Source organism: Pygocentrus nattereri, chromosome 5 (genome assembly GCF_015220715.1).
Source record: "Pygocentrus nattereri isolate fPygNat1 chromosome 5, fPygNat1.pri, whole genome shotgun sequence".
NCBI classification, from domain to species: domain Eukaryota; kingdom Metazoa; phylum Chordata; class Actinopteri; order Characiformes; family Serrasalmidae; genus Pygocentrus; species Pygocentrus nattereri.
Window position 1 is genome coordinate 30,456,341 of NC_051215.1, and position 22,079 is coordinate 30,478,419.

Below are 22,079 nucleotides of genomic sequence, written 5' to 3' on the forward strand. Positions count from 1 at the left end.
GAAGAAATAACACAGAGCGTACTAAAATATAACAATCTCATTTTTCTAAATTAAGTGTGGCATCTGCAGCCTTCAAACAAACCTATGATATGCTATTACTGTGTTTTTATTGATTTTTCTGATAGAGTGTGTAGTCACCTTTTAATTCTCCCTGTTAAGAGAGTCTTTTTAAATTAGAAATTGGCTGTCGGTTGGAAAATAACCATCAGTAAGTGCAGTAGGTTTGACATAAGGGCTTAACATTCTTGGGGCCTGGGCACTCAATGTTGGCTAACACTATGCCACCCTGGACCCTCACACAATGCAGGGAAACATTCCCTAGCCTTGGGGGACTATGCTGTCCACCAGCTCTGTGTGTATGTGTGCGTTTAAGGGAGTAGTGGTGTGATGCGCGTCTGCCACCAGGTTGACGTGAGTGGCTGTGAGGCTTTGCTCTTTTCAGATATGTGTGGTAGTGGCAGCTGGAGTGTGACGTTGACAAGGCCCCCACGCTGACCGCGTGGCTCCTGCCTTCTAGCGCAGCGTCTGAGACTGACAACCCGTGACACCTGCCATTTGGGCCCTTTTCATGGCGAAAAATGTTGCCATTTTCAGACTGTGTCTAGGCCTGGTATCTCATCATCTTTTCTTATGGCCAGAATCCACAGGCTTAGGCATTGCTACAAAGCTGGCAGCAACTGGCCAAACTGACCAGATCCTATCCATTCCTTTGTTCTTTTTTGTTGGTCTTTTGTAGCCTGTTTTGGTTCAGTGATGTTGGTAACATACATAGGGATTTCCATGAGGAGTGGACTAACCAAGTATTTATGTAATGATCTAACTGAGAAGTAAAATACTATTTTCTTTTTGCAAACAGATTTTACATTGGCTCTGAAAAAAGATCCCAATGCATAGCTTATGTGAATCTCAGAAGTATAATTGAGTCCATGGCATGGCAGTGTTTCTAGGCTATTTCTCCTGTAGTCTTGCAAGCTAGACCTCTGCTAATGCCAGAGAATCTGGTAAGCTGCATTGTTTCAACATGGCCTCACCTGCTTTGATGGAAATGGTTGTTTGACTGACTTGAAAAATGACCAAATGCACCTTTGTTTTAGTATAATGTGTAGAGGCAGGATTGTCAAAACAGAAAAAAGACCAGCATAAAACAGTAGTGTGCCCACTTGTAAACACATTGATAAGTTGTTTACTTGTTTCTGACTGCTTCAGATTAAACTCTTGCATACCATTTAAGACTAAGATGCGTTGAATATTTTTTTTTTCAGTCCAGTGACTCTGAAAGGCAACTGCTGAGTTAAGCACAATATACTGAGAGCATGGGGGAGAGTTGTTCCTCCATAGATTCCTGGTCACAATCCCTGTTGTATCATAGTTTGCATGGAAGCCAGATAAAAAAAATGTGTGTTTCAAACAATATGGTTATTGCTAGTGGTGTGGCCACAACAACATAATTAACTTCTATACTTGTAGATGCTGGTAGTCTGGCACAACTAAAGAGAGTTTGAATTCTAGCAGGGCTAATAATACCAGGGCTGTGGCAGGAAAAAAATCATCTGTCAAAAATCTGTCCTGATTCTGTCCTGTACCAGTTCTGGTATAATCTCTAGCTATTTCAGTATTCTTACCCAACTCAAATCCAACAAAGGAAATACAAAGTCACAAAAAATCTCTCACTGGCCAATATTTTTTTTTATCTGGCTGTCAGATGTATATTTACATGGGTGCCTACAGCTAAAAGCATAAGCAGAATAACAAAATAATTTGACAGCAGTTATTAAGCTGAATTTATTACGATCACTGTGTTTCGAATATTGGCTAAATTCTCTGTTTATATGGTGGACTGTACAGATTGTCTAGTTGACAGCATAGTTCTCCGGTTTTTGTCAGGTGAGATATTGGACATTCATTGTGGAATGAAAGAATTTGGAAAGAATGTAGTGCTGCTGCCCTTATTACTGCTGTTCATTCCACTTTGCATCTGAAGGGTGAAACGACAGGCATCCTGTTTATTAAGAGAGCCTGATCTAATTGCACCAGCCTGTCTCATCAGCTCAGCTCCCAGGGCAGAGTCAAGAAAGGTTCATAGTTCCACAGTTGTACAGATTACATTTGGTATTGCCAAGCACAGTTTGATAGTTTCCCTACCAAACATTCTCACTGAATCTGTCAATTTTCAGTTAAGTTAAATAAGGTGAGTTAAAGCAGGAAAATCACCAAATCATTGCTGGACACAGGCCCTCCTCTATTGGAGTTGTGCGGGGGCAGTGCTGCCCAGTATCACCTTGCTTGTTGAACTTGCATGCTGAATACACAATGAGAGAAGCAGGACTGGAGGAGGATGATTTCAAAAATTGGTGGAAGAAACATTAGTAAGCTTAGATAATGTGAATGACATGACATTCATAGATCAGATGGCCCTTATATGGAAAGTGTAACAAACAGAGTGAAAAGATGGAACTTAAGTTCAATATGAGGAAAGCAAAGGTTTTGACAATGGAAAAGACCCGTTACTTTACCATTGATGGTGGAGATGTAGAAGTGTTGGACAACTTTTGCTTGCCTAGATTAATTGTTACCTAAACGGATTCAGGAGTCACAAATGACACATATCGACACTCTGCATTTTGAAGTACAGTTCTTGATTCCTTTCAAAACAACATGAATCAGAAAACATAACTCATTTTCCCCGCCTGCTGGCACATGGTGACAGTCATACTTGGAAGACATTTTAGAGGTGGGCAAAGTTTATTATGCCTTCATCAAAGAATTTATAGAATTACAGCGGTCTGTCGTGGTTTAACAATGCATTTGGCCTGTGATTCTATTCAGTTCAGAATACTGAGTTCTTGATTTGATGTTCTTGTTCATTTCGACTAAGTTTGACTGAGGAAAAATGATGACTGATCATGTTGCACAATTTACTAGCGACACTACAGCTGGAAGGCAGGAGGTTTTACTTTCCTTCAGTGTTTTCCAACAAATTTCCAGTTCTGCCAAAAAGCACCCCGATGATATCTTTTACATGTTTGACATGCAGTAACTGCATGAAGATAACCTTAGAGTGGATCGGGCCTTGCTGTGAGGGCTGCTTTTCTCCACAGTTCTTTAGAAAGGCAGCCAAAGAAAACTGAATGTTTATTCCAAGTGTTCGAGAAGATTCATAAACCACTCTTTGGGGATATATAAAGCTGTCAGACTGTAGACAGATGTCCTTGACTCTGACTGCATTAAAATGTAGCATAGACTTTAACACATCGTTATCGTTTTAAATTCTTGTGTTCCTGTTTGATTTTACAGGGAATTTCTTACTACAGGGCTGTTCGCACTTTCTTGTTTCTAGGTTAAAGTTTACTATAAAGATTTGGACTGGGGGAACTGGTTCACATCTTAAAAGTGCTCTGGAGCACAGAATAAAAAAACTCAAACTAACCTTTTTTTAATTCTGAAATAATCATTCAACGATTAGTTCAGCAGTGTCTTTATATAACATTTTTAGGACTTTTTTGAGGGGGGAGCTGAAACTTTGGCAAGCAATGTAATCTACATAAATGTTCTGCGGCTAATTTTAGAAGAATGTTTTTATTACACCATACTGGGGTATTATGCTTATTAATATATTTAAGACAATGCATGCTACATGGAATGAATTTGGAATATGCATTTTGACTTCTATTGGAATGTTTTTTGATTAGGTCTGGTTCAAGTTTTACAAGACCTATAGTTATTAGATTTACATAGCGCCAATTATTTAGTCAGATCACAGTTATTTTCCATCATTGTTAGCTTTTACAATCATACGTTTACATTAAAACAAAAAAATATTTGGTACACTTTTATCATTTGGATTTGGACACATACAAATAAAACTAAGGAGAAAATGCATTTGTTGAAATATATCATGGGGTTCCTGAAAACAGCAAAAATTATAACTTCTTTTTGATGCTATATCTCTTTTGGATGACATAGATGAGTAATGTTTGTGCTGGAGCTGTGTCTGTAATCCGGAAGTTAAATATTGACAGCTAGGAAGCAAAGTGGCTAATCATCTATTTTGGCTACTTTAGTCTTGTATTTTAATACAATTTAAATGTCTTTCAAAAAATTGTTAATTGCAGTGATTTTTATCACAGTTAATCGTTATGTAAATGTCATCATAACAGCAGGCCTAGTTTCTATTCCAATGGTTCCATTAAAAATGTGCCATGATGCTGCTAAAAAGGCTTCATGAAAATTAGAAAAAAAATCTCCTGTGCCATGTAACCATTTACAGTTTGTGTTTTAAATGTATTTGTTTCCTAAGAAAATGGCATGTTTGTGGTAATTATGTTTTCACCAAGCATATTCTTGTTTTAACCAATAGGCTTTGACTTCCAAAAAAGCTAAATTAATATTGGCTTCAGTTATTTAATTCTGTATGGAAGAGTACAGTACAATAATGTTCAAAAGTTTCAATACCCCTGATCACATGACAGGTTTTGTTGACTTATGAAGTAAAATTATTTAGCACATAATGGGCATTTTCAAATGTAAATCTATGCTCATTATTTATGCTCATTTTACTGCACAATTTCTGTTTATTTACATGGTGTAACATCTTGGAAGACCTTAAAACATAAAATATAACACAGTATTCCATTACTTTTGCACAGACATTTAAGTTTTCTTCTTCTTTCCCAGATTAAATTCAGCAAATAAACAGTATTTGTGCATTAAATGTGTAGAAGTCTGTTCTCTGTAGATGTCTATATTGTTTTGTTTTTGTTTGTTTGTTTGTTTTTTTTGTTAACTTGGAAAACCTATAATTCACGAGGATGCTTAAACTTCTGCTTATAACTCTACGTGTAGTACAGCGTAGTTTCTGTTTCATTACACACACCACACACAAAAGACATGAAATCCTTGAGACATGAGGTCAGAATGAGGTTGTGTTGTCCTTCAGATTGTTGAACGCTTCTTTCCTTGTGATGCTCACGTCCCACCCAAGAGTCATGTGTATCGCGTTACTGTGGCGATGATATCGTCTATTCCTCTCTCAAAAGGATCTGATGACTGATGTTAATTAGCGCTCTTGTTTGAGGGGTTGTTGAGGGGGGGAACGTATCAAAGCGTGTATCCATCTCTGAGTGTCAGTCAGTGGTCAGGGGCAGAGGGGTCTTGAGCCTCAGGCCCTGGTGATGATGAGTAATGAGAGGGCCAGTGTTACTTTGAACAGAGAACTTAACTGTGACTTTGCCCTAAGTTGATGATGAAGCCTTGATGGACCACACTGTAAATGTGTGTATGTTTGTGTATATGTATGCATTTGGACTTGAGTGACCTAAAGGGTCGTCCAGTCATACACAGCTCTTGGAGGCAGGCTGCATCTTTGTGAGGACGTCTTTCAGTCTGTTTTGTGCCTTCATGTTTGTGCTCACTCGTGGCGGAGTGGGCGCGGACAACCTTCTGTTGGCTGCCACAGCGATGCCCTGCCTGTAGTATGACCGTGCCCCGGACAGGGTGAAACTGGGTGGGATACGGATTCATGTCAGGGTCGTTGAGGGCTGTTACCCAGCTGCCCCAGCAGCCGTGCTAATTAATTCAGACATGATAGGGGTCAGCCGCTCTCTCTCTGTGAGCTGTGTGTGCCTCTGTCTCACTTCTGGGCTCTTTTCCCTTAGGTGTGTCTGTCTCCTCTAAATCCAGGCACTATCTCTCTTTCAATTGACCTAGAGCAGCCTACAGTGTCACATATCACTTAATGAAGGGGTGAAATGTGTGTGTGGTGAGGGCGGGACAGTCACTCATTGGCAGATTAAGAAAAACACCAAATTCAGCAATATATGTATGTATATATGTATATGTGTGTGTATATATATATATATATATATATATATATATATATATATATATATATATATATATATATATATATATATATATATATATATATATATGTATATGTATGTATACGTATACATTGAATTACATAAAAGTATATATACTTTTTAAAATATGTATGTTTGTGTGTGTGTGTGTGTGTATAAACTAAATAACTAAAAAAAAAGATGGAATTATCAGTCCATGTTTTTTTTTTATTGGAGGGGCTCATTTCTTCAAATTCTAATTACCTTAAAAACTTACTTCTTAGATATTGTACATATTGTGGTGTGGAGGCTGGAACCTTCCAGGTTTCTTAGCTAGGTTTCCCTCTATTACAAGCTGCTACCAACCTGGGAGGGTGAAATTATTATATGGGTATCCTATCCAGGAGCCTATTTTTTGATATTTTAAACATGATCCTGTCTTGTGTGCAAATTTAGCAGTTCCAGCTATATTACTCTGATGTAAGTGTGATTGATTGCCACATGGTTTCCATAAAGACTGACATGTAAACAAGAAAAAATGAGGCAAGCCACTAATTATTAGTAATTTATTGATGGGAATTTTACACTGTATCAGTAAATGTCAGGAGCCTTAACCAATGCATCAGTTGGACTGTAACTTAAAAATTGTCCTGATGTTTATTTTTTCTGAATGGTTTTGCTTATTACACATTTGTTAGCTTTGTTTTGTTAGAACACCCATAAAATATGAGGTCAAGGTTGTTTAGGATTTGTTAGTCCAAGTTTACATGTTGCAGTATTTCTCCAGAATATCCTGTCTTCTGTTTGGGTCTTTAGGCTTGTGAATGGCTTGTTTATGATCCATTTGATTCTGTCCATCCATCTTGTAGCTGGTCTTGCTCTTTTGCATTCAACTGTCTTGAGTATAATTTTCTTTTGCAATTATTGATACTTTGCAAAACTTTGCAAATAAGGGTCAAAGTGCAGTTTGGTTATATTCACTTGCATAAGGAAGAGGAAAGTCAAACGAAATGGGAAGTGACAAAATTCTGAAAGGATGTGCAGCTGTTAAGAAGGCATTACTGAAAAATAAAGAAATAAAGAATAAAAAAGGGAACTTTTGTAAGTCAAACAAAGAAGCTGCTGGGGTTCTCAAAACAATGGATTACCACCCCAGAGTAATTGTGTTTGAGATTGCTTAATACTGTATGTAAGAGCGTGAAAGGGCCATTTATGACTAAATCATTTGATTTATTATGAGAAGTAATGGATTTCAAGTATTTTATTTCTGTATCTGCAAAGCCTGTTAGTGTAATAATGGATTTAGTCATTGCAGCCTCTGACCACACTTTGTGTGTGTGTGTGTGTGTGTGTGTGTGTGTGTGTGTGTGTGTGTGTGTGTGTGTGTGTGTGTGTGTGTTTCGCGCACAAGCACGTCTTTTTAATGACCAGCTCCACAATGACCTGTCTGAAGGTCATGTGCCAGGCCTTGTTAGCACTGTCTCCACGGCGACATGTCAGCTGTTGATGGGGGAGGGGTGGGGTTGATGATGCTCTGATGGAGGGGAAGGGGAAGGAGAAGGAGAAGGGGGGGGGACCAGTCACAAAGCCTCTGTGAGCTGTCACAGTTAAGATGTTGCTAATTGCCAGAGTTAACAGTGAGGCCTACTAAACGAGAGTAGCTGTACTGCCTGTAGTGTTGAGGGTTTTTTTTAAAGCTCTTTTTGCCCTTTTTCCTCCATGATCTGTGTAGGTGTTTGTGTCTGATCACTACCACTGTAAGGAAATCTCATTCTAAGTTTTTCTATAGTATAATTTCATATCAAACCACTCAATGATTTTCAATGGTTGAACTATACAGAAAAAAAGAACTTCAAACTTTAAAAATGGTGTTATATTATAATATTGTTCCAACAGCAGTTATAATATATGTTTTAATAATTTATGTTACTGCAATGCTATCTCTGCAGTTAGTAATCTGCAATTGATAAAATACTTTCTGGAAACAATTTCTGCAAGGCTGTTACAAGTCACGGTAAAAGCACATTGACATTTATGAAGCTTGACCACAAAAAATAGAGAGGAAGTGAACTTTTTTTTGCAAAGTTCTATAAAAAAAATTCCATGAAAGGAATCTGTATGAATACACAATCAGTCATCAGTCAGAATTGTCAGTGTTTTGTTGTAACAGTTTTGACGTTTTCAAAGCATTCGCTCGTGCCACAAAGAAAGACGGGAGAAAATGGTGTTATCCAGCCTGTGTTGGTAAGCAGATCTTGCAGTGAACCATATTTTGTGGTGTGAATCATTTTCCTTTTGTCACTGTATCCTCTAGATGGCAGTGGTGACTCATGTTTAGCCAGCATTACATAGTCAGTGAAAGGGGGTGTTTGCACAGTGCATCTATCCTAAGTCCTTCAGTGCAACATTCACATATAGATTGGAGACCATCTCCAGCCTGTAAACTGCATTCAGTGGGGTACAAATGGAGTATGAGACATTATAGTTGCAGAGTAGCACTGAAGGTTTGAAGGTTATTGCCCATGATAGACATTGTTCACAATCTTATTTAATGTTACAAAATTGATAAAAACAATACTTACCAACAAAGCAACAGGCTATATAAGTAAAGTGGCTTTAATACTTTTCTCCTTGCACCTTTATATTGAAAAGTAACTGGGGTCTGCTAAGATCCTGGATCACTGTTGCACTTGTTAACTCTAGTTATTTATTACCAGTTCCCACTAAATAGACTGGCTGTTGAGGCTGTCATTTTTATATTATTATTTGCATTTATTCATTACTATTCTTCACAAAAATGTAGTTATGATAAATGGGCCTGAGACACAGACACTGTAGGTATCACGCTTGGGGTCTGAGATTAACCGGCTCAAATAGCCTTTGATGGCTAAAGTAAACAGTGGCGAATGTGATGTTTGTGTATATTAGCGTGTGTCCTTTGTGTTGCTCTGAATTATAACAGCCTGAACCCTCAAAGTGAGGACATAGCAGTGCTGGTCTCAGACTTCAGTGCTCTCAATGCAAATCTATTTAAATGGACTCTTGGTGTTTGAGTATACAGACTTTGTAGACTCACTTTTTGAACCGTTTCTCTATGTAATGCTTTTGGTTTACGATGTTCATAAATGCATATATTATGTTATTATATTGTTTTTTTTAGTTTTGTGAGATGCTTTTTTTATATGTATGTAAAGAGTTGTGAGACATGTTAAATTAAGGTCATTTGAAAACTATGTCTGACTGAAGTTGATTAATTTGGTGGTACTATAATTAATTTGAACTGGTCAGTTCTATCTCTGTCAACAGTGCTGTGTTAATTACTGTGAGGTTTCAGTTGGATTTGTCTCGTGACCTGTTTAATTCACTTTCTTTTTTTCACTTTTATCTAAAATCTCTATGTCGCATTTTCAGTATCACCAGTGAAGCAGGAGCATCCATCTACAGTGTCAGTCCAGAGGCTGTGAAAGAAATGCCAGACCTGGACCCAAACCTGAGGAGTGCGGGTAACTACCTCTTACCCACTTCCTTTTTACACCTTCAGTTTGTGAAAGCTGGCAACAGGGTAGGAATGTAACAAAATGTCCTATAGGAAGTCCGCTGTACGTCTAAAAATGTATGGACTCCTCAACATTCTTCTGAAATCAAGGATATTAATAAGGAATTTGTCCCATTTTTGCTGCAGTTACAGCTTCTACTTTTGTAGAAAGATCTTACACCAGAACTGTGAGGATTTGATTGCTTTCATTTACAAGAGCATTAGCACTAGAATGACTAAAGCTAAGAAAATTTTCATAAGGGAAAGCAGCCCCCATGTAGCCCACTCCCCTGCTGTGAAGCGATTAACACCTATTGTCTTGGTAATGAGAAGGAATGCGTTGGAAGCACCAATCCCTCATGCCCACCGAAAGCTCCTACAGCTCCCAAAGCACCTAACGTGACACAACTTGAAGGTGAACTTGAAGTTACAACCCGAGTGTGTATGTTACCGATCCTACAGCGCAACGGGAAATTTGTAGAATCGTGTTTCAAAAGTTAAAATTCAAGGGCATGTAGTAGCGATGGATAAGGCAGCGGCGATTTCTCTAAGACTGCAAGGGAAGCTCAGCTATCCCCTAAAATGTCAAACGTTAAATGGTCAAATATGTACAGTTGTGTTAACATTTCATTGACTACAAATGCGTCAGAAGCTGGGCGTCTATTCACTTCAACAGGACTGCATGGGACGTTTTTTTCATTGCTTCAAAACTAGCCGGTCATTGGATAAATGCCATGATTTTGTCCCGCTCCCGGACGCTGAGCGGCTCTGGGAGTGAATGGAGCTGTGGGTGGGCAGGTTAGGGTTAGGGTTAGCTTCTGCAAGATGATTGGAGGATCAGTCGAAAGGCTGAATCCTGTTTTGATTGACAGCTATTTTGAGCTATTAACGTCGAAAGACAAACTGCAACCTATTTCTTGCTATTTGCTTGGTGAAATTACTTGCGCATTTCCATTGTTCATTGTGTAAATAAAACACGCTCACAGTATTTCCTTGTTTCAGTTTAACATAATTTCAGCATTTCCTTGTTGGAGTTTAATTTCGTTTCTTTAGTTCGTTCAGTCAGTCGTTCATACTGTTGGCTAGGTCACCGTGAACTAGCCAGATAGCAAGTGATGTCCTGAGGATCCTGAAATCTCAGTCATGCTATTGCTAACACTGAGGTCAGGTACTGATGTTGGGTGCTTAGTTCTGGATCACTCCAGTTTGTTGCAGTGTTACTTGATGGAGCTCCTTCACTTCAGAGAACAAGCTGTGTATGTGCAGTTGAATTCACTAATTAGAAGGCTTGTCTGAATATTTTTGGTCTTTTGGCAGCAGATTAAAAATAACTGCTGTGCGTTAGATATGGAACATCAGAATTGATGGATATCTGTGTTGAGTTGATATCAGCAGCAAATGCTGCTTCAGACATCTGAGAGAGAAAAGATTGACTCTGATCAAATTTCGTGACATGTTAGCTATGTATTTTTTCCTGTGGGTTAATAGTGTTAGAATTGGTTCAGCATAATAGACTTTTAGATACTCATCTTAGGTGAAGTGCTTAAGTTGAAAATAGTCATTGTAAAGCTTAGTAGGTTTTAAAGATGACATATCAGATCGAAGTTTAAACATTGATTATTGTATCAGAAAGGACATAGTGGTGTTGTCATTTCTATTCTATTTATACTTTTAATTACCATATAAATTAACTTACAGCCTTCTTCCCCTGCCTTGTATTATATGTTGTCCTGTGTCTGAACAGATCTGAACTTGTCACCCTAACTGAGGTAGCATGCATAGTCAGTTCATGCCACTAATTTACATTTTTCACTTCAGATATTGACAATAACCCAAGAAATGTCATACTTCAATATGACATGATTACACAGTTATACACATATGCATAATAAATGTGTATTTTGTGTTATTTTGAGGTTAGGTTTTGTGTAATGGAAGTAACATATTAACAATACATCAACTTAATGTAAGTAATATATCATCAGAACATCTACAAGATATTTAGTGTATTCAGATGTTTCAGTACTGCTACTTCACTAATATGTTGTTGATGTGTTACTGATAATCTGCTAAGAGTTAATAATCATCTACAAAGGGCCACTCAAAATAGTGTTACTAAGATTTGGCATTTTTTTGTTGTTTACTCTGCAAAAGTCAAACTTCCATTTACTAATTTCCAATCACAGCCACCATTAAGTATAAATAATTAATGTTCTAGTGTCAAAAAATACGCAACATTGAATGGAAAATGGTTGTTTTACAGAAAGTTACACCAAAGCCTCCACTTCCAAATATAACTTTTCTGGTATTTATTTTGTTGACGCTATGTGTTTGTAACGAATTCCTTTTTTTTTTTACTCTGGGGTGGCCAGTCAATGTTCTGAACTAGCAGCTTTTTTGTTAGATTTACATGTTCTTCAATATTGTTTGTTTGTTTGTTTTTCTCACTAACAGCTTCTTGACAGATACACATCCTTTAGACTCATAGCCTTGTCAAGAACTCTTTTTTGAATGAGAGTTGTCAGGAGATATTTGTGCTTGTCTAGACCCTGGAAAACATGTCTCCAGTACCAGCGCTGGCCCTGCAGTTGTGTCTTACCTGTCTTTCCAACTCAGCTCCTGCTGCTCAATCTTTCCCTGCCATTTCAGTCAGACTAGTCTGATCTGACTATCTGACAGTAATTTCACAGATGGTTGCCTGTAGTCTGCATCCTTACATCATATTTGTTTTAAGGTCAATAATGTAAGCTGTGCTTCAACAATTGACTGACTTAAGTTTTTAGTTCTGAAGTTAAATGCCTTGCTTTATTTACAGACCTTGCTGTTGTCAGTTGTGGTCCAACCAGGTCTGTGTTACTCATTATGCTTCTGTCACGCTGGACTTTTCAAGCCTTGACGGTGTCCTGGACCACACAGACATTCACTTGGTAACCCCAAACACAAGAAGTGTATAGAAAAGTCTGGAAATGGCTCTCAAAAACAGGATCTGAGAATTATTCCAGACTTCCTCTATAAAAGCAGTAAATCAATGTGGGATTTATCATAAATTTTCCTCTGGTCAAGTGCGAGAGCGAACTGGGGAGCTATATTTATCCTTTTTACGAAAGCCGTATAAAATTGTAGCACTCTGTTTTTGTGAATGTGTGTGTGCTTGTGTCTGTTTGAATGAACACACAATCATGCACATTCATAACAAATTCTTATGTTTTATATGTGTTAGCGTATTTGGATTTTAATTTATTTTGCATTAAATTATGTTCTAAAACAAGAGTTAACACATCTGAGCATTTGCACTGGCTACAGGGGCCACCGGGCCTGTGAATCTTGTAGCCCAAATTAAGAATTTGTGTCCAGAATTATAGAAACATATTTGTCATATATAAACCTGTTTTTTGTGTAAAAAAGAGTGCAGATCAGACCACCTTTAATGATGCACGAACTCCTCTGTGTCTGATTCATGAAACCTTTGTATGAGGAGGCAACAAGTACATGTTGGATGGCAAATGTTGAATCAGCTTCGTTACAAAGTCAAGCACCACCTAGTGGTACCTTATTTAGATATAACGTACATGAAGCACACTAATTCATATGTTTTGATAGGCAGCCAATAGAAGTAGTATTCAGCAGCTTGTGAGCCAATAGCTGTAATACATAGGTGGAGTTTGAGGTTGAACTGCTGTTCTTACTGACTAAATGTTTTTTCTTTATGATGACTGAAAAGGGTAAAATGTGAAATAAACAAAATGTCATAGGTTTTAAGACAGAGTGATGTGATGTGAAGTGTAATTATCTTTCTAAAAAAAGAATATACTGTGTTATTGCAGTGTATGAGATGCTTCTGCACTAGCTGTGCTTTATTTTTTAGTCAGTGTCAGTAGTATAAGAAGTGTCATGGAAAATTTGTTGCTACATTTGTTTATACCAAAAAGCATGTCAAATAAATACATCCACTTTTGTACTTGAATTGCCATGTGCACAAATTATTAGTGCGTATATTTATACTTGTTCATTGTTGATACATTTGAATGTGTGAAAATTGAAGGGGCCCGGTTAAAATGGGGAAAAATCTCCAAGGCAGTTGTCCACTCTAGCCACCAGCTCTGCATATTTAATGCCAGCATTTGACCAGAGGCACCAAGAAGTAGGCAGTGTTGACCTTCTGTTGTAAAGTAAAAAAAAAAAAATCTCAATGTTAGCTTTCTTATTACACCCCTTTAATAGTACCCTTTTTGTTTAGAGTGTGAGAGACCTCTAGTGTGTAAACACTGTACAACACCAGAAATGGGTGCACCTCTGCCACACTGTTCTGAAGAACTAAATCAGCTGAAGAACTTCACTCTGTGTTGTCATTCTTTTCTTGCTGTTTTCTTCCAGTGTGCTTGTGATCTTTAAACACTACCATCTTTTAGCATTTGTCCTGTGATCTGAAAGGATTAGATCAGCCAAACATGGCAGTCTTGCTGACAAAAACTAGTAGAGCCAGTTTGTGCAATCCTATTTGCATGATCCTAACTGGACCTACCGTTTTTCATTGGCAAACATGTTAGCAGTTTTGGGTTGAGCTGAAAATCCAATTAGCATTTTGACAGTTTGTCAGTCAATAGTGATATATTTAACAAGATTCATGATTCTTTATCATTGCACAGGGTACAACGAAATTGGGTAGCAATTCTAACGGTGCATAAACAAAAAAGATTAAACTAAGAATAAAACAAAAACCAGCTTGAAAAAGGAAAAATAAAATCATTTTCTATGTTAACACTGAAATAGTGTTTTAAACCACCAATAATGCAGTTTTTACTAGTAAAGTGGATGGGAAAAACTAAACATTTTCTAAAATGCTAATGTCTTTTGGATAAGTTTGTCAGCACATCCAGAATGTACAGTTATTTAATTAAAATGTTATGCTACCCCATTTCCATTTGGACAATATATATATATGACAATATATATATGTGTGTGTGTGTATAATATTTTATATAGGAAAATACTACAAAGACAACATCAGATGTTGAAACAGAAGTTCCAAAAAAGTTTGGCCGGGGGCATGTTTACCACTTTTTTTTACATTTATTATTAATTCATTTTTAAAAATTAATTATCTTCTTTTGCCTACACTCTGCAAGTGCTTGGGAGCTGAGGAGAGCTGCTGTAGTTTTGAAAGTGAAATGTTTTTCCATTCTTGCTTAAAATAGTTATGCAGACTGCTCAACAGTTCAGAGTCTCCTTTACTGTATTTTTCATTTTCTAATGTGCCAAATGTTATCAGTGTGACAGGTCAGTTTACTATCAGGACTCTTTTAATATGGAGCAGTGCTGTTGTAATACATACAGTTTGTAAATGTAGTTTGGCATTGTTTTGCTGAAATAGTAAAGGCCTTCCTTGTAAAAGACGTTTTCTGGTTGGCAGCATATGTTAGCAAAACATGTACAAGTTCAGTATTAATGGTGCCTTCAAGGATGTGCATGTCACCCATGCCATGTGCACTAATGCACCCCTATACCATCATAGATACTGGCTTTTGAACTGTGTGCTGATAAGAGGTCTGATGCTCTTCAGCTCGAAGGACACAGTGTCCATGATTTTCCAAAAAGAATTTAAAATGCTTATTTGTCAGGACAGTTTTCCACTTCCACTCAATCCGTTTTAAATGAGCTTGGGCCCAGAGAAGGGGGCAGCATTTTTGGAACCTGTTTATGTACGGTTTCTTCTTTGTCTTTTAGAGGTTTAACTTGTATTTGTGGATGCAGCGAGAAACTGTGTTCACAGGAGCTGGTTTTCAGAGGTGTTTCTGAGCCCATGCAGTGATTTCCACTACAGAATCATGTCTGTTTTGAGGCCCCAAAGATCACTGCTGACAAATAGTATTTTTTGGCCTTGACCCTTGCATACAGAGATTTCTCCAGGTTCTCTGAATCTTTTAATGTTATTGTGTACCGTAGATGAAAAGCAGGATTATTCGAGATTTTATGTTAAGAAACATTATTCAATTGTTGCACTATTTAATTGTGTAATATTTCACAGATTGGTGAACCCCTCCAAATATTTACTTCTAAAAGACTCAGACTGTCTGAGATGCTTTTTATATACTCAGTCTTGGTATTGACCTTTTGCCAGTCAACTACCAGGTGTTTTTTTTTTTTTTTTCTTTACCGGCCTTTTATTGCCCTGTCCTAACTTTTTTAGAGCGCGTTGTTGGCATCAAATTCAGAATGGGCACATTATTTAAAAAAAAACAAAAAAACAAACACTCTGTTTCAACATTTGATGTGTTGTCTTTGTACTGATTTTATTAAATAAATTATTAAATAGAGGTGAAATTATTTGCACACCATTTCATTTTGCAAAGCAAACAAAAAAAAATAGGCAAACTGCCTATTAATACTTATTATTTTAGAAGAAACACCAGTAAACAGATGTCTGCAAACTTTTAGATATACACTTGTACAGTGTATATGTGTGCATGACCGATATGTTCTTATTCACTGCTTTACGTCAGGCAGCGTACCAACATGGTTTGCATAACCATATTTTCTGGCATGCACCACCACAAACTGCCTGGCTCTGGTAGAATGTCTGTGTTTTATATTTATATATATATATATATATATATATATATATATATATATATATATATATATATATATATATATATATATATATAGTCGTTTTCTTATTGTATTGTCGTTTCAGCATGGCAATGAAGCATTTTGAAAACAATGAAAAATCATAATAGCAAAGTTTTTAAAATGAAAACAGTGTTTTCCAGTGTGTCACGGTCAGTGTGGAAAAGCTGAGCTGTTACGGAAACCTGTCTGATTTCCTGAAGAGGATAGTGTCACACTGCACTGAATATATTTCTATGCAAGAACATTAACAGGACTGTGTTATTTTGAAAGTTCCAGCATATGTCATGCCAAATAATATCCAAATGGCAAGCGGATAGGTCCGTCAATATGTCTGTGAATAGAGGAGAGCGTTGGTGGGTACCGGACTGGCAGGCAGACTGTGTGTAATACCTACAGTTCTAGGTGTGGCTGAGACTTTAAGTGGGTGATGGAGGGAGGAGGTGGGCTGCTGCAGGATGATTGCCATGCCTCACTCTGCGTCTCTGCATTGAACTCAGTGGGAAGTTGCTGCCTGCAATAATATTTGCACAGGGATGGAGTTTCAGCATAGGCCTTGTACAGCATACACAAAAGCACCACTCTCTCTCTTGCTCTTTCTTTATCTCACTCTCCCTCTAGCTCTTATACTCTCTCTCTGACAGGCTGAAACCAGCTCTGCTTCCCACTTGTGATTTTTCTCAGATTTATCTTTTGTCTGTCTTGCATCTCTTGTCTTCTTTTTCTCTACATTTGCTCATCTCTTGATTTTCTCTTCAGCTAAAATCTCATATTCATTCTGTTGGTCATGCACAATAAATGCTTGTTAATCACTTATATCTAGCAACATTTTCTAACTTTGTTTGTTAGTTATATGATTTATTTAGTTATGTTGTTTACTCACCAAGTGTGGAGAAATTGTGAGGTCTGAACTTTCACCCAGTGCCACATTTGTAGAATGTAGCACATTAGAAGTAGATATGTTTCAGTTTATTGAATAAAATTATACTGTAGTACAGTTATGCTTTGAGTAAATAGAAAAGTTCCTTACTAGGTTTGGGTGGTATAGCAGTAATAAAGTATACTGTTGTATTTAAAAATAGTGATGGTATTTTAAAAATGACATGTCACACACATTTCGGCCTTTTATATTTTAGAAAGGCTCCCTGATTGGTGGTGGGAACTCATCATTAGAAAGCGAGGAAAAATCAGAGCCAGGAAAAAAAAATATGAAAACATGAAAGCGACTCTGAGACGGCGAAGGACTACACAAACCACAAATCACGTATCATTTCGGCTTTCACTCTTGCACCAGTCACTCGAGTTTGTGCTCTCAGATATCGTCTAAGTGGCTGTCATTTTATCATCAATTAGCTGGAAACAAGGCCGTATTTTGCTGTGGGCCATGTTTGGCCTACTAACTAAGTTATCGCTAGCTTATCCAAAAGATTATACTGTACATCACAGTAATATTTGTAGACCGTTTGAAAGGAGTGGAACAAGTAGAATCTGCCGAACCCTATCTTTTACATTTTTGCCCTCTTTTTGTCATTGTTTGACATTGAAACAAATGGAGGAAAGTCAGAGGTGCAAACTCAAAACTCAATACAGAATGCAACTGTAATGTTGCAAGAATATTATAAATGTAATTCCATAGTTCAGATTTAATTAATTCAGTTGCATTTGAATACTATAGCAAAGCGACTAGACTTGTAAGGCTAAAACTTTGCGCTTTTTAATTCTCCCTGCTCACCCACAAAATAAACAAACTAATAAAACAAGTGCATCAAACTCCTCGTGCTCCCCACGTTTTATGATATTGTTTTTGGCCTGTGAGCTGATGGTATTGCCAAAGACTTGTCACATTTTATTCCTCCTAAATTGAGGTTTTATTTTTTGTAATTTAATTTTTATTTGCGCCTGTTTAATCAGACCCATAAACCATTGCTCTTGTCTTTGCGTAGTTCTATGTTACTAAACTTACTGGGAAGAGACTTACGGCTTATGCACGTGTGTAGCCTATATATCTAAGAACAAGTCTCTCTCTCTCGCTCTCGATCTCTCTCTCGTGCTCTCTCTCTCTCTCTCTCTCTCTCTCTCTCTCTCTCTCTCTCTCTCTCTCTCTCTCTCGTGCTCTCTCTCTCAATCTCTCTCAATCTCTCTCTCTCTCTCTCTCTCTCTCTCTCTCTCTCGTGCTCTCTCTCTCTCGCTCTCACTCTCGATCTCGATCTCTCTCTCTCTCTCTCTCTCGATCTCTCTCTCTCTCTCTCTCGATCTCTCTCTCTCTCTCGATCTCTCTCTCTCTCTCTCTCTCTCTCTCGTGCTCTCTCTCTCAATCTCTCTCTATCTCTCTCTCTCTCTCTCTCTCTCTCTCTCTCTCTCTCTCGTGCTCTCTCGATCTCGATCTCTCTCTCTCTCTCTCTCTCTCTATATATATATATATATATATATATATATATATATATATATATATATATATATATATATATATATATAATGTGTGTATATGTATGCAAAAAAATATATATATATATAATAAATAATGTGTTTGGTTTGGGCCATGTGATGGTATATTCATCTGTGGCTAAGGCTGTTAAATGATCCTGTCATGTGTTCGCACTTAAACATCATTGCATGTTTGTTGATTTTTCTTTTCCAGCCTCTCAGCCAAGAGCCAGACTGAAAGGCTTTTAAAGAGTTCAAATGTAGTTTTGTTAAATTAAGGTCATATGAAAGTTATACACCATTGAAAGTGATGAATTTGGCAGCGCTGTAATTAATTTGAGCTGGTCAGCTGTATCTCTATCACCAGTGCTGTGTTAATTACTGTACTGTGAGGTGCCAGACGGGTTAGCCTTGGGATCCATTTTATTTATGAATTCTAAAGACTCTTTTATGTCATTTAAGTAATTTTACTTAATTCTATATTTTGCATCTCTGCTGAATGTTTATTACTTAATACACTTTCCACAGTTCACCTCAAAGCGGAAACTGAGTTCTGTTTTTTTATTTAACCATTTTATCACTTTTTTGGCATGAATGTGTATGTTTTCTGTATTGTTTGATTGTGAGTATAATTGTAATTATAATATGGGGGTGGTGAAGCCTCACACATGAGTCTGTAATTGGTTTTACCTGTAGAGTTTATTAGTATAATTAATGAACCTGTGTGCTTTGCATTGCTTGTGGAGAATTTGTTATTTGCATAGCTAATCTATGCTTAATCAGATCTGTTGGTTTATTAAAGGAGTAATTTTGCTGATCCCTTGAGATCTTATCTGTATCTGTATTCCTGCAGTGAGAACAGTCACGATTTCAAAGCTATTTCATGCTCTGCTTGTGTGATGTGTCTTTGTTCTTAGTTTCGATTGGAAGACGTGTTCAGGACCCTCTGGCTGAGCTGGTGAAGATTGCTCCTAAACACATTGGCATTGGTACTTACCAGGTCAGTTACATGGCACTGAGACTGTATGAACAATGTAGTTCAAAAGAAAACTACACTGATTAATGAAAATCTTTTTTTTTTGTTTCGAAATCAGTGACTAAAGTCATTATTATGATTAGTAATGCATTCTCTTTGTATATAACACTGGAGCTGACTACGTGAACACAGGATAAAACACTGATAATATGGGGAAAATGTATATATGAAATATGATGCGTGATGAAATTTCAGCAATACTTGATATGTCACGATATACATTTTCAAACATTTGATTACATGAAAAGACAAAGTAGTGCTACAGTTAAAAAAAAAAAAGTCAAAACTATAAATACATTGATTTTATATTCGCTGTTTCACACACTGCACTGTACTAAATTCAGTGACATGGGACTTTTTAGTCTCTCATTATAATGAAACCTTATTAGGAGTGTTTTTAAGTACAGACAATATCCACGATGTGCTCAGAGAAGCATTGTTTTGTACATGATGGCGTGTTTAGCTCAGTTTTGACACTTTAAAGGAACACCAGGCGCTTTCACAACCATCTTAACACTGGCTCAGATTTAAAATTTTGAGTAATAGCTTCCCTAAACAGGAGTCAGCTGGACTGGTGAGCTAATCCCCTCTGCTGTCTGTTTGCTTTTGCTGTCTCATATTGTGTGTAATCCATTATTCTGACACAATTAATTCGATTAAGTTTGCCGGTAGCATCATATGTTGACTCTAGACTCTAGGCCCATTCGTATCCTCCCTTCTCTTTCTCCGTTTTCCTCCTTCTGTCTTGCCGTTCTGCCTGCATACTCGCTCTCGCTCCCTCTCCGTCTCTTCATCTCTCCCTGTCTTTTATTAGAAAACGTGGCCTTCAACTATGGAGGACCTCTTGGCAAAATAAATGCAGATTAGTTCACCGTAGAAACAGTTTGTTGTTCTTAGAAGGCTTGTGATTCAGGAAAGTACAAAAAAGTGAGTTTGTGTGTTCTGAGCTTGTACTGTGTGTGTTGTGTTTGAGAGTTCCTTCGCAATGGAAAACATACAGTGAAGGGACAGAGATGGGAGCGCTTTTCGAATGCATCAGAGGTCCACAAAGGCACAGGGCATTTTTTATCTAAGCATAGGTTCCATCTATAAATATTGTTACTGACATTTATTTTAAGGAGTTAAATGTACATTTTATGTATGTAATTTACATGATGAAAAATAAACAATTGTCCAATTTCCTACATTCCTGTTATAAATAACATTTTTATTGAAGCGGAACAGAATTGTGTAGTATTGATATTCAAAAAACTGTCCTTAGACTTATATATTTAGCAGATTCTTCTATGTGTGAATTAGAAAAACCACATGTAAACAGGCTTTGTTTTTACATATTATTTTAAAAAGATCTTCATTTTTTTCTTTTTTGCATCATTTGAGCACAGCAACATGATGACTGGACCAATGGATATACCTTGAGAGAAGGCCCAGGTTTTAATCCACCACTATTAAACTGTTCTTAAAATTTGTTCTGCCAAATCTCTCGGTGTCACTACAAAGAAACTGCCCCATGTCATGGATTTCAGACAGATATGCATTTTGGTATTCTTTTAATCTAACAATGCCCTAAAAATAATCATAATTTAATATAAAATTATCGATACTTGGGCCTTCGTGTGTTCTGAAACCCAAAATATTGTGATATTATACTGTCTTAATTTTTTTTCTCCAGCTGTCTCAAAATGTTGAACTGGAGCAACATTGAAGTAAGAACAATAATAATAATCCATCCATTTTCTAAGCCGCTTCTCCCTCAGGGTCGCGGGGGTGCTGCAGCCTATATCCTGGACAGGTCGCCAGTCCATGCAAGGCAATATAATAATAAGACAAAGAATTTTTTATTTATATAGTACTTTTTGTACTAGTGGCAACAAAAAGTGCTTTATAGACAGGTCATAAAGCTTAACAGTAATACAAGAAATTTAGAAGCATATAAGAAAATGACACAGATGAAATAAATTGACATACCACGAGACGTTGCTTCTTAAAACTGAACCCTGAGCTTGACTGTCTAATAAAAGGTGAATTGAGTTCCACAGTTTAGAAGCAGAATAACTGAAAGAGTCTATGTTTTCAGTATTTTACACAAGGTGTTCGCAAAAGGTCACTATCCGCAGATCTAAGATTACACATTGGAAAAGAAGCAGACAGACGCTCTGTCATGTAAGCAGGTTCTAGGTAATTTAGAGCCTTAAAAAAGTATGTTCTGTCTGTTAAACAGAACTGTCTGTTCTGCTTTACAAAAGCACATTTGATGCTTTATCTGCTGGACATCTGCTGATGCTGATAAAGCAGTGTGCCCTAATACTGACTGATTTAATCTGCCAAATGATGTGTTTGTCAGCTCCTACCTGATGGGGGAAAAACTGTTTGATCTTCATAACTGTTTCCTTCTCTCAAAGCACACAGTGTTAGAAAGACTTGCACTGAACTGTGGTGCAACACTGTGCTAGCCAAATGCACACTTACTCACTGTCCTAATCAGTGCATCTCTCATTTGAATCAGTCTTGCACACACACACACACACACACACACACACACACAGAGGCATTCACAGGTGAAAGTTTGTATACCATGCTCGAATGACATATTTTGTTGATTTTCTAAAAATAAGTT

The 22,079-nt window shown here is 37.2% G+C and overlaps 1 protein-coding gene across 1 annotated transcript in view; it reads left to right on the top strand.

Annotated features, from left to right (window-relative positions):
* Positions 1–22,079, top strand: part of srbd1 (S1 RNA binding domain 1) — an 85,641-nt gene that overhangs the window by 27,141 nt on the left and 36,421 nt on the right. The window contains exons 14-15 of the mRNA XM_037538307.1: positions 9,252–9,343; positions 19,344–19,426. Of these exons, the coding sequence (XP_037394204.1) occupies positions 9,252–9,343; positions 19,344–19,426 (175 nt within the window). The remainder of the gene's footprint in view (positions 1–9,251; positions 9,344–19,343; positions 19,427–22,079) is intronic.